The 13,545-nt window shown below is 31.0% G+C and overlaps 1 protein-coding gene across 1 annotated transcript; it reads left to right on the top strand.

Moving 5' to 3' along the window:
• The first annotated feature begins 4,851 nt into the window (after positions 1–4,851).
• Positions 4,852–13,326, top strand: LOC111697848 (thrombospondin type-1 domain-containing protein 7A). Its single transcript, XM_023467981.1, has 5 exons — positions 4,852–5,079; positions 8,559–8,632; positions 9,060–9,149; positions 10,467–10,630; positions 12,825–13,326. Exons 1-5 carry the CDS (start codon positions 5,004–5,006, stop codon positions 12,946–12,948), a joined length of 528 nt encoding a protein of 175 aa, XP_023323749.1. The 5' UTR covers positions 4,852–5,003; the 3' UTR covers positions 12,949–13,326.
• Positions 13,327–13,545: the final 219 nt, after the last annotated feature.

Genomic DNA, 13,545 nt, shown 5'->3' with positions numbered 1-13,545 from the left:
AAGAGAAGGAAGAGAAGGAAGAGAAGGAAGAGAAGGAAGAGAAGGAAGAGAAGGAAGAGAAGGAAGAGAAGAAAAAGAGAAGGAAGAGAAGGAAGAGAAGGAAAAGAGAAAGTAAAAGATACTAAGAAGTAAAAAAACAGCAACAAGAAAGTAGAGGCAAGAAAAGAAAAAGACTGAAGAATTTGCTTCATAAGTATGATAAAAGTGTGTATAAAAGGGACCCTGAATGTAAAGATGGCAGTGTACGATTCACAATGGTGCCCTTTAAACCTTTATTTGATCAATAATGTGGCAGATATTCTCGTTTTTCTAGGCTTAAACGTGTTTAATTTCAATATATCTAGGTTAATTTCCTTCGGTAAAAATGCGCAATTCTCTTGTGTAAAGAAGCCACAGATGAAAGCAATCAGTTTTTAAAATTATAACCATTGATATCCAATTCATATTTAATCAGACAAAGCTTTTAAAGGGAAAGGCCGGCTATGTAAGGTAGTTATACTGAGTATGCAGTGCTGTTCTTTAGGACATATTTCTCAAAAGAAATTGTCAATAAATCGAAGTTAGAATTAATTATTTCCTTTTTCATCATTATATTGAATTTCTTATTTTCAAAGAATTTGTTCGCAGATTTCTTTAAATTCTTCAAATGAAACTAACAATTTAATAAGTTTGCTTATTTTCGATGATAAGAGTTAATTTTTATTTTCTCAACCTGTTCCAAACCAACTAATTGGTTTACTGTAGAATTTTGTTTACATTTTTTGTCGTCGTTATTTAATAATTAAAACAAAAAAAAATCTGGAAACGTATTCACCCAAGAGTACTATTTTGAACGTCGACTTTGTGCTCAAACTAATGGTTTAGATCTTTTAAAAGTTTTATATGTCTCAAATATATCTTAAATAATTTATTCACAACACTTCATACTCAGTTCAACTACCTTACATTGCCGGTTTGTCCCTTGAAGGGTACCGTTGTAAATTTGGCATTGCCATGGAGGGTCACTTGATATTAAACTCGCAGTCTCTTGAAATACTTTCATTTAACAGATTGTGTTGATTTATGTTTTACCTAATAATAAAATGTATATTTAATTTAATCTTTTCTAATATTTCCTACTACGACAATTTGGTCTGTGGTCGCTTTTAAATAGGCTTTACTACAATTGATGTGTTTTGTTGGTCAAAACCTGTTCCATAGTGAAAATCAGCACCAAAACATTCGAAATTAAAAGGTTTCAATTTTATAAATGCATAAATAAAAAATCCTAGTCTCCCCCCCCCCCCCCTCCCCTCCTGTTGCGCCTATGTCGAGGCCCAAATAACGTGAATAGTAGAATGAATGAAAGTGAAAAACAAAAGAACAAGGGATGGTTGTGAGAAGTTCAGAAGAACTAATGAATGTTATGTATTTGTTATGTTAGATATTTTCTAAGTTTTGTGAGGGATGTGGGAGGAGGAAGAGGAGGGGGGGAAGTATGAGGAGCAGAAGGGGGAGGGGAGTATGAGAAGGGGAGCGGGAGGAGGTGGAGGAGTAGGGGGAGGGAGGAAGTATGAGGAGGGGGGGGGAGATAAACTTTTCCACCTGGAATGGTAACCATATTAATCTGCTTTGTTTGACAATTTTTTAGCAGCATTTTTTATTTTTCATTCCTTTCAGGTTAATCGACTTAATTTCCATGTTTTAACTCTATGTATACTCCATTTGGAAAAGAATATTTTTAAAATATATGTTTTTAGTATTGATTTATACGTACTTAACAACACTGATAAAACCAAATTTTTTAAGAATAAATCAAAAATCTTTTGCGTCCCTCCAAAAAATCTTTGTTTTGTGTTTTTCAGCTAACTTTCTTGTATAACGCACACAGTTATTTATTCTAAATTTATGTACAGTACAGACGAGTACACAAATGTCCAAATTTTTTACGTAAATGTTTCTGGTATCTAGATAGTTCCATAATATTGGCACCACTGTTTCTAGAATCCAGATAGTTCCATAATAGTGGCATCACTGTTCCTAATATCTAGATAGTTCCCTGATAGTGGCACCACTGTTCCTAGTTTCTAGATAGTTCCATAATAGTAGCATAACTGTTCCTAATATCTATATAGTTCCATGATAGAGGCATTACTGTTCCTAGTAATTATAAAGTTTCATGATAGTGGCACCCCTGTTCCTAGTATCTAGATAGTTCCCTGATAGTGGCACCACTGTTCCCAGTATCTATATAGTTCCATTGTAGTGCCATTACTTTCCTAGTAACTATATAGTTCCCCGATAGTGGCACCACTTTTCCTACCTTATAAATAGTTACATAATAGTGGCACCACTGTTCCTAGTAACTATATAGTTCCCTGATAGTGGCACCATTGTTCTTAGTATCTAGATAGTTCCCTGATAGCGGCACCTCTGTTCCTAATATCTATACAGTTCCATGATAGTGGCACCACTGTTCCTAATATCTAGATAGTTCCCTGATAGTGGCACATCTGTTCCTAATATCTATATAGTTCCATGATAGTGGCACCACTGTTCCTAGTATCTAGATAGTTCCCTGATAGTGGCACCCCTGTTCCTAGTATCTAGATAGTTCCATGATAGTGGCACCACTGTTCCTACTATCTATATAGTTTCATGGTAGAGCCATTACTTTCCTAGTAACTATATAGTTCCCTGTTAATGGCACCACTGTTCCTACTATATAAATAGTTCCATAATAGTGGCACCACTGTTCCTAGTAACTATATAGTTCCCTGATAGTGGCACCATTGTTCCAAGTATCTAGATAGTTCCCTGATAGTGGCACCACCATTCCTCGTATCTAGATAGTTCCCTGATAGTGACACCACTGTTCCTAGTATCTATATAGCTCCATGATAGAGGCATTACTGTTCCTTGTAACTATATAATTCCCGGATAGTAATACCACTGTTCCAGTATCTAGAATCTCCATGATAGTGGCACCACTGTTCCTAGTTTCTAGATAGTTCCCTGATAGTGGCATCACTGTTCCTAGTGTCTAGATAGTTCCATGATAGTTGAAACACTGTTCCTAATATCTATACATAGTTCCCAGGTAGTGGCACAAATGCTCTTAGTATATAGAAGTTCCATGATAGCGGTACCACTGTTTCAAGTATCTAAAAAGTTCCCTGATAGTCGTACCACTGTTCCCAGTATCTGTAAATGTTCCTGAAATTGTTCCAAGTTCCTATTTTCTTTTATGAATTGTTTACATATGAATGTTTGTATAGTTTTTGTTTGGAATTTTGTCTAAAATTAAAACTTTTCTCCCGCCTAAATTGGGTCATTTATTTTCCAGGAGGAACTAACTAAATTAATGAATTGATTAGTCATTGATTAGTTAATTAGTTTTGGACTAATCCTGACCCGATCTAGTTATATACAATAAACGTTCAGGGTTAAATCTTAATGAAATCAATATATACACAGGAAAGGGATTTAACTCACTCCAAGATCTCAGTGATCTAAAGGTTTCAACACATAAAAAAATATAAGAACTTTGTCAATTACTTTTAAAAACTGTATCTAAAATCAAGTACTTTATGGTTCTACGATGTGAAAGTCTAGGGCTAGAAAATATTACAACTTGATTTGTGAGGTTACATGAAATGTCAAGGCGTTGAGACGCTTTAACAATGACCCAGTCTTAATTATACTTTACATTGCAGAATTAATCTATGTGAAATAAGGTTAATTTTGTTTAGGTTAAAACCCCGCCATGTTTTATTTCATGTCTTGTCCTTAATGACATGATCTCATTCGTAAAATTAGTGATAAATTTAAAACAAATGATATCTCTGGTGTAAAGGTCTAGATAGTAAAAAAGGAAGCTAGATATCTAAAAGAACGACTGGACAAGCTTTTGAATAAGAATGGTTTGATATCAATGCTGAACGGTTCATATTTTTCTGTTAAGCTTCATCGAAAATTAACAATCTACTTGCAACGTTACTTGGGATTGTCCTATATATCATGACAAGGGAAGAAAAAATTAAATAGTTTTGAAAGCCTAGTCACCTAAAAACCTGGATTTATGTTGTTTTCCTTTTACTGGGAAAGGAATTGACTTTTCAAAATAGAGCAAAAAACCAAAAGGATACTTTATGTACTTTTTAGATACAATCTTAAAGGGAGTGTTCGCGAAAAATGACAGGGGGAAAAATTATCGATAGTGATCGCTAATAATCTTGTGATCGATAATTTTGCGACATATAATTGTATATAGTTTATATTTCATAAGATTTTTGATTTTTTTTTCAAATAATATTTAGCAAAAAATCGATGATTATAGGCTGTAATATATGAATGATTTTATTACGATCCCAGTCGAACTTTCTAAATTTGTATGGACGCTATGTTCTTCGATATGAGTCGTTTTTAACAATTTTATCCATATAGACGCAAAATGATAAAAGTAAGATTAGTAGCAATCACCATCGATAATGTTTCGTTTATACTCCTTTCATTTTTCGCGATCACTCCCTTTAAGTTTAATGTATTGCATATTAATTATCACATTGGTTTAGATGAAAGGGACTATCATTATAATTTAAGTGATCCCTGTTTTAAAGAGGAGATACCCGATTCAACCCTTAAACCTTTAACTGGTCAAACTTGAGGAAGATATCTTCCTTTTCCTATTTCTTGATTGGACAACAATCTATGAATAATGAGTCACTTCAAAATACGTGTACAGTCCCACTAACAATTGATGAAAATAATTACCATTACCAAATAACATAGCATATAGTACCCAAATGATCGTTATGATCAAAATGAATTAAGTATCTTCGCTAAATAAAAAATGTGATTTTTTTCAGAGAAATGCGCTTAACGTGATCGAAACATGTTGTGATTTGTGAACAAGGAGTTTTCTTAAATTCGATGTTTTTAGATGTTTAAATTCAGTAAATAAAAAATGTATCCTTTGATAAAAATCTGGAGAAAAAGGAAAGGATAAATATGTTTGGAGGAGAATGAGGAAATTGAATTTGATTCTTCTTCTGTTCCCCCTGGCGGGCTCCTCTTTTCATCCTAATGTACACACACAGGGTGAGTAAACAGAACTGAACAGAACTGAACAGAACTAAACAGAACTGAACAGAACTGAACAGAACTGAACAGAACTGAACAGAACTGAACAGAACTGAACAGAACTGAACAGAACTGAACAGAACTGCATTATCAGCTAATCTAATTGATGTTCCTTATCTTAACTATTGTCTACACTGTTAACCCTATATTAGATTATATCTATGGTATCTTATGGTATTGGTATGGTACAATGCAGACATTACGAATTAGTATTACGGAGGGGAATTTTTATAAGGAAATATCGTACAAATGTTTGATCTGAATTGATTTTTTAACGATTTTTAAAACATTGTCATGCTTCTTTGCGACTTTAGCTATTTCGACAAAGTTTTTGATCATTACATTGCAATTTATAAAAATATGTTTTGCTGATGTAACACCGCATAGTTCTTGTAAGTACTTAGTAAAGTTTTCAAAAAATTAGTTAATGCTTTATCAATAAACTAGCTTGGGAAATTAAAAACATTCCCGTGGTTCTACCGGGTTCCACAATCAAAATTTGAAGCAAATTGTCAAGGGTTTCATGAATTTTCATCGGTCATATAACACACAGACAGACAAAAAGACTTTATTCATTTAAGATACTGTTCGAAAACACTTCTACTCTTAAAGAAAAAATTTTAAATCGTCCTTTTTAGGATTTGAATGTTTAAAACTGATCTAATTTTTTAACTAAAAATAAAGTGTTTTCTTATTTTTTATAGAAAATATCTTTTCATCATTATTTTAAAGAAAATGAGATTGTAGAGTATAAGGACCGATTTTAATGAATTGGAAAGGTCGCCGTTTTCAATCCTGAATCACCAATTCAAATCTTCATGAATCTTTAACCTTGACATGGTGATTTAGGATTTGAACTGGCGATAGTTAGTTCAGCTTCCTCTCTTCAATTCATCGAATTCCGATCTTGATTTCAATTTTTATTGAACGTTTAACTGAAATTATAAAGATTGATTCTTCCAAAAAAAATCTGGCTATGATCACAGATAATTATTTTGTTGCATTCAACTTATCAAAATATTCTAACCATAAAATATATATAATATATATCATCGATATAATAAAACAACACATTCGTATAAATATATAAATAAATTTATAAATATATGTATACGGGCAAGGACGGGCCCTTCAGTTAGTATACTATATTGTAACACAGCTTAATATCCTAATAGACAGAATTCCCTAGGCAAATGCTAGAATCCCTATATATATATATATATATATATCTATATATTATATATTTGTGTATAATGTAAATGAAAAAAGGGGGATAATCTATATATATATAATTATGTTTATTATTGAATATATTTGTGCATAAATATTATTAATAATAGGGTAACCAATATAGAAAATAAAAACAAATCACAAACCAAAACATAGTCGTATGAGGAGTTTAGGAAGCTTCTTGCTCCTATATTCATTGATTGACCTTTTTGTTTTGACTTATTAGTAGATTATCTCAAAGATTCCCATATAAATATTTACAAAAGAGGAAAAAACAGGGAAAAATTAATTTTTTAATATCCTTTCAGAGGACTCATGGTTCCCAAATATAATAAAATGACAAATTTTTACTTAATCCAAAAATTTGTTGTTTTCTCAAAGTTCTTGGTCAAAAGTAAATAAAAAAGGTGTTTAACTATCACGAGGTTTATAGATTGGTTGAATCCCTCTAATCAATTATCCTACAGTATCCAACCATGCATATATATTTAATGATTTCTCTATCTCCAGTTCTCTCTAGCTGTCAGCCTTAGATAATTGGTTGTAATTCTTGGTGTTTTCTTTACAGTAAACCTAGATAATCAGTCAATATAAATCTTGATAATCAGTCAATATAAACCTTGATAATCAGTCAATATAAACCTAGATAATCAGTCAATATAAACCTAGATAATCAGTCAATATAAGCCTTGATAATCAGTCAATATAAACCTAGATAATCAATCAATATAAACCTTGAGAATCATCCAATATAAACCTAGATAATCAGTCAACATACACCTTGAGAATCATCCAATATAAACCTAGATCATCAGTCAATATAAACCTTTAGAATCATCCAATATAAACCTAGATAATCAAACAATATGAACCTAAATAAATAGTCAATATAAACCTAGATAATCAGTCAATATGAACCTTGAGAATCATCCAATTTAAACCTAGATAATCAGGCAATAATCTAAATAATCATCCGATGTAACATGGATAATCAGTCAATTAAAAATAAAACAATCAGTCAATATAAACCTATAAAAATCAGTAACATAAACTTAGATAATCAGTCAATATAAACCTAGATAATCAGGCAATAATAATCCAAATAATCAGTCAATGTAACATGGATAATCAGTCAATTAAAAATAAAATAATCAGTCAATATAAACCTATAAAAATCATTAATATAAACTTAGATAATAAGCCTAACTAAACCTAGATAATCAGTCAAGATAAACCTAGATAATCAGTCAATATAAACAAAGATATTTAATCAATATTAACCAAGATATTTAGTCAATATAATTACATATAATTTAATTATATGATTATAAACATTTTATCATTATAAAAGAAACGTTGTTGGAACAACCTTTATACATACATAGATATTTCTAAATACTGAATATCAATAAAAAATAAAAATAAAAATATTTATCAACCTTTTTATTTTCTCCTAATATAAAGTTTTATGTAAGCTTTGTCTGCATTATTAAATATATATTTTGTAATCTAATATTATCTTTTTTTTAACAATGTAACAAAACTATAGAATAAATGTAACAATTTTCTAAAAAAGATGATTTAAAGATTTAATTCATAATATGTTATTGTTAATTTATTCGATGATAAATATAGCGCTTTTTGAACACATTATTGTGGCATTTTGGTTTGAAAAACTAATCAATTTTAACAATTTAAATTTTCAGTGGGGTTCACAAATTAATAAAGGATATTTTTTGAGAAATGTTCTTGAAATAGCACAAAGCGTAAAAACAATCAGTTAGGTCAGAAATTTTTAAACTCCTAGAGTCCAGGAGTATGGGAGGAGTGTAGAATATTCTTATGTTTAGGATACTGGAGTCCAGGAGTATGGGAGGAGTGTAGAATATTCCTATGTTTAGGATACTGGAGTCCAGGAGTATGGGAGGAGTGTAGAATATTCCTATGTTTAGGATACTGAAGTCCAGGAGTATGGGAGGAGTGTAGAATATTCTTATATTTAGGATACTGGAGTCCAGGAGTATGGGAGGAGCGTAGAATATTTCTATGTTTAGGATACTGGAGTCCAAGAGTATGGGAGGAGTGTAAAATATTCCTATGTTTAGGATACTGGAGTCCAGTAGTATGGTAGGAGTGTAGAATATTCCTATGTTTAGGATACTGGAGTCCAGGAGTATGGGAGGAGTGTAAAATATTCCTATGTTTAGGATACTGGAGTCCAGGAGTATGGGAGGAGTGTAGAATATTCCAGACTGGATCAGAGTGTGGGTTCGGAACTCAGGTTAAACTTACACAAAGTTGGAATTAAAGTTAAATTTGTTCTAACTTTTTTTATTCGGTTTTATTCAGTTTTATTTAATTTGCGTTTCTCTTGTCAGAAAGGGTTTAATTACTTAATTGCATGAAAACTGAATTGATCCCAAATGACGACAAAGAAATTGAGTTTGCCACAAATTCTGATTTACTGATCTCTTTATGTTTACAACTCAATGTCGGGGACCCTAGAAATCTCAAAGAATAAATTCTGTTAGATCAATTAATCTAAGTTTGAAATATCAAAGGTTTACAACATTAGGTTCGAAAGATATAGTGATAAGAAAATTCCAGTTTGTGGCAAAGACTCAATTCCTTTATGCAACATTAGATATTTTCTTTTTTTACATTCCAAGCTTAGGTATTTAATGACTTATATTTCCCTATATTTTTAGAGTCGAAACGTGTCTTGTATCGGGTTTCCGTCCTCACCTCCTCAAGTGGTTAAACCTATTCTTTGCAGTGGATTACCTAAACCAGATCAGGTCAAATATTCTTGGTTGAAAATTTTAAGATAATATTTCTTGTCTTTCTGACAAAAAACCCCGAACCAAATACGAAGGTTTTTCTAAACGATCGATTTTTGGTTCGTTTTAAATATTTTTTTATTAAAATAAAATTATTGCAAGGTTTGATAAAATAAAATTATTGTAACTTCTACAGAATACATAGACATATTGTAACTTCTACAGAATATATAGATATATTGTAACCTCTACAGAATATATAGATATATTGTAACTTCTACAGAATATATAGATATATTGTAACTTTTACAGAATATATAGATATATTGTAACTTCTACAGAATATATAGATATATTGTAGCTTCTACAGAATATATAGATATGTTGTAACTTCTACAGAATAAATAGATATATTGTAACTTCTACAGAATATACTGATATATTGTAACTTCTACAGAATATATAGATATTTTGTAACTTCTACAGAATGTATAGATATATTGTAACTTCTACAGAATATATAGATATATTGTAACTTCTACATAGCAAACAGACATTTATGGTCCCGGAAGATGCAGATATATAAATAACAGAATTAAAGATAGATAGATACAACTCTACACTATAAGACAGCAGCCTGTAAACTTGTGAATGTTCACAATGTAATTTGTGCAATATTTGACATCAAAAGAATAGGTTTAGTTTTCCTCATCAGCGAGGCTTATAGAATTTATTTTTCCATGTTTTGTATAAATATCTATTTCTGATGTAAAAAAAGATTTCGCGCCTTGAAAAGAATTAAGCGGGAAAACATTATTCAGACTTTAAACAATATTGTGTAACATGTGATGCACAGTACCCTAGGTAGAATTGTAAGGTAAACAAACGAAACATAAATGTATATAAATTCTATATTCTATTTTCTATGTTTTGGGATTTGGAAATAAATCAAGAATATGGAAAATACATACACAGCAGCAGAGTGGAACTCAACTTTTTACAAGTCCCTACAATATTGAATAATATATATATCCTCCCAAGGGAAGCACAATTCTAAATTTTTCATAAAATCTAATGTTTTAAATTCCTTAAAAAACTGAAATAAATAATGTTAATGACAAACAAAGACTAAATATTAAACATTTTCTGATAAAACTGGTATTCATATTTAAACCTTATGGGTCATAAATAACAAACTTGGCTCAAAATAGCTTTCACAGCTAATGTTCTAAAGATTAGGATATTAAAGGTTTAAAAATGGGAGTTTTACGACTCAGATTTATTCATTTATATTCTACAAGAAAACTTGTAATATCACTAATATTTAATGTTAAGGAGCGATTGTGTGCTCGACGTTGCTCTCCTGACTGCCAGCTCGGTCCATGGGAAGCGTGGGGTCCTTGTACCTGTAACAGGAGAGCTCAAGCCAGAAATGTACGGGGCATCAGTAAACCAGAAGCCTGTGCTGAGTGCGCAGACGCAGACAGCACAAGATTCAGGAAATTAAATGATACGATTTGTAAATTGAAGACACAAAAAATGACAATAACAGCTCAGGTTGTAAATAAGAGGAACCAGTTAAAAAAAATGTATGGATTTTAATTTTATTATTAAATTTTTCAAAAAATATTTGTCCTTTTTGTAAAGGACATGTCAACCTTGATCTTACAAAATAACAAAGATGACCGAATTTATAATCTTAAAGACCATGAAATAAAATTCATGAGATTTTTAAAATTACAATGAATATTTGAAATGAAATACATTTCCGTTTCCAATTTTCCTCTTCTCCTTCCATCCAAGTATATGGGGATAAAATGTGAGCTTAACAGGAATTCATTGGATTTGAGTTGGATTGTGTCCAAAAGTAGGATTCTCATATCAATAAGATATAGATATACCCTCATAGTTTCAAACTTAAATGCATTCATGTCAACATTTATAGAATTCAATTCGGATTTTTTACTAAAACCTTTTGGCCTCACCGGGAGACAAAATTTCCGGGATTAAATGAAGCATTTCTTGAAACATAATTAATTTATCTTTCGACTTCAAGTTAATTCATCAGATCTGCACTTCAAATAGTCCAAGATACATCAGATAGACTTTTTCAGGTCAAGTAAAAGTACATCAGATGGACTTATAGTTCAAGAAACAACAAATGAACTTTTTGCAAAATAGTTCAGGATACATCAGATGGACTTTTTACCTTTAAGTCCTAGATAAATCAGATGGGATTTTTTCAAAATAGTGAAGATATGTCCGATGGACTTTTTGCAAAATAGTCCAAGATACATCAAATGGAAGTTTTCTCATTAAATCTACTGTGCATCAGATGGATTTTTTCCTATATGAAGTCCAAGATATATCTGATGGACTTTTTTCTATATGAAATCCAAGATACATCAGATATTCCATTTTGCCTATATGAAGTTCAAGATACATCCGATGGACTTTTAGCAAAATAGTCCAAGATTCTTTAGATGGATTTTTTACAAAATAGTCTAAAATAAATTAGGTTGACTTTTTACAAAACTAGTCCAAGAAACATGAGATGGACTTTTTACAAAATAGTCAAAGATTCTTTAGATGGACTTTTTACAAAATAAATTAAATAAAATAAAATAAATTAGGTAGACTTTTTACAAAACTAGTCCAAGAAACATGAGATGGACTTTTTACAAAATAGTCCAAGATAATCAGATTGACTTTTTTGAAAATATTCCAAGATACGTAAGATGGACTATTTGTAAAATAATTAAATCACTAAATAAGGCGTATTCCGATTTATCTGCATAAGTTAAAGTGCATATTTATTGAATCGTCTTTTTATCCACAAATGTTATAAGCCTAATCCATTTCTAAATTTAGATAATTTTAAGGTTTCCATTCTTCTATATTTGATATATTTGACCTTAATTCATAAATTGTAAGATTAAAATTTTAAGATTCAAAATTAATTTTTTTAAATTAAAAATCTTTATCAAACATGATAAAGAAACGGAACTCAGAGGATAAATTTAAAAAATTGGTTACACTTGAAATTGTATTCAATGTTTCGAGATTAGAGCCGGCGCTCAATTGAAACTAGTTTTTGGCGGTTCAGCGAATCGGTTTAAATTCTTTAAATTCGGCCTCAGGTCACAAATTCTAATTTGTATCTCTATATATTTGTAACCTGATGTTATTCACCTTTGACATTTCAAACTATGATTTTTGCTTGATCAAATAAGTGTCTAAGTTTGAAATATCAAAGGTTTACATAATCAGGTTGCAAAGATATTGTATTTAGAAAATTAGAGTTTTCAGCTAGGTTTTTAAATATATTAATTTTTTAAAACAATTTATTGACTTTTTAAAATTGAAATAATTCGGTTATTGTAGTTTGCATAGGTTGAATAAACTACAAAATAAATTCTAATACAAAATTAATGCAGCAGTGTGCCCTGAGCTATATAATGACTACCATAACCAAGGTTTACTGTCCAAACTTACAAAATAAAAACTTTAATGTTTGTTGGTAATGGGAAATTAATTTATTGCTAATAAAATTAAGCCTTATTCATTACAACTTATTTTCATATCAATGACTTAATTTGTAAAACTTTCTTTTCTTTTGCGAATAGAAAAAGTAGATTGTAAACGAATTTTCTTGTTTTGCTTTTATTGATGTATCATTTATCCATGTATAAGAAGAGTTGTAGTGCCCCCCACTGGTGGAGGGGGGAGTTGTCCCCCTAAACTACAAAGAAGATCCTGTATCCCAGCCCTCTGTATCAAGGGACCAACCACTGAAAATGTAATCACTGAAAGTTGATTGAAACATGTTCTTCCTCACAAATTGTTTTGCAAACAGACAAACAAACAAACAAACAAACAAACAGACAAACAGACAAACAAACAAACTAAATCATAAACAAACAAACAGACAAACATTCGCATGTTCAAGGTTACCAGGACCAGTTGTGTCCTGATAGCCTGTCGCTGTATACGAACTAAGGAACTAATGATTGTATCCTTATGAAATTTTAGAAATCTGTGTTTTAAAGCTTCACAAATTCAAAAATAAATTTTGGGGTTCATACATCGTTTTTTGAAGGTGTCCTTATAACCCTCGTCTGAATGAGTTTTCGCTGTCAGGACCACTTTTCTCGGCTGTCAGGACCGTTTTTCGTAAAATTTGCGCTGTCAGGACCTTAAAATTTTTTGAATGGAGGTTATCAGGACCTTTATATTTTAGTGTTGCATCGAAATATTTTAGTTTTCGAAATTACAACAAGGTCCTGGTAAGCTACTGTTACAGATAAAACGTATAATATCCTATCCATCCTATCCATTCCATCCATCCTATCCAACCTATCGATCCTATCCATCCAATCCATCCTATCCATCCTATCCATCCTATCCATCCTAT

This window comes from Eurytemora carolleeae, unplaced genomic scaffold (genome assembly GCF_000591075.1).
Source record: "Eurytemora carolleeae unplaced genomic scaffold, Eaff_2.0 scaffold145, whole genome shotgun sequence".
NCBI classification, from domain to species: domain Eukaryota; kingdom Metazoa; phylum Arthropoda; class Copepoda; order Calanoida; family Temoridae; genus Eurytemora; species Eurytemora carolleeae.
The sequence above is the reverse complement of the archived record's forward strand: the minus strand, read 5'-3'. Positions and strand labels throughout refer to the sequence as shown.

Bases quoted from the DNA above. Each gene is read 5' to 3' on its own strand.
- LOC111697848 (XM_023467981.1), top strand. From the start codon at position 5,004: ATGAGGAAATTGAATTTGATTCTTCTTCTGTTCCCCCTGGCGGGCTCC. The intron at 8,633-9,059 runs GTTAAACTTACA...CTATATTTTTAG, and splicing joins AGTGTGGGTTCGGAACTCAG to AGTCGAAACGTGTCTTGTAT. The intron at 9,150-10,466 runs GTCAAATATTCT...TTTAATGTTAAG, and splicing joins GATTACCTAAACCAGATCAG to GAGCGATTGTGTGCTCGACG.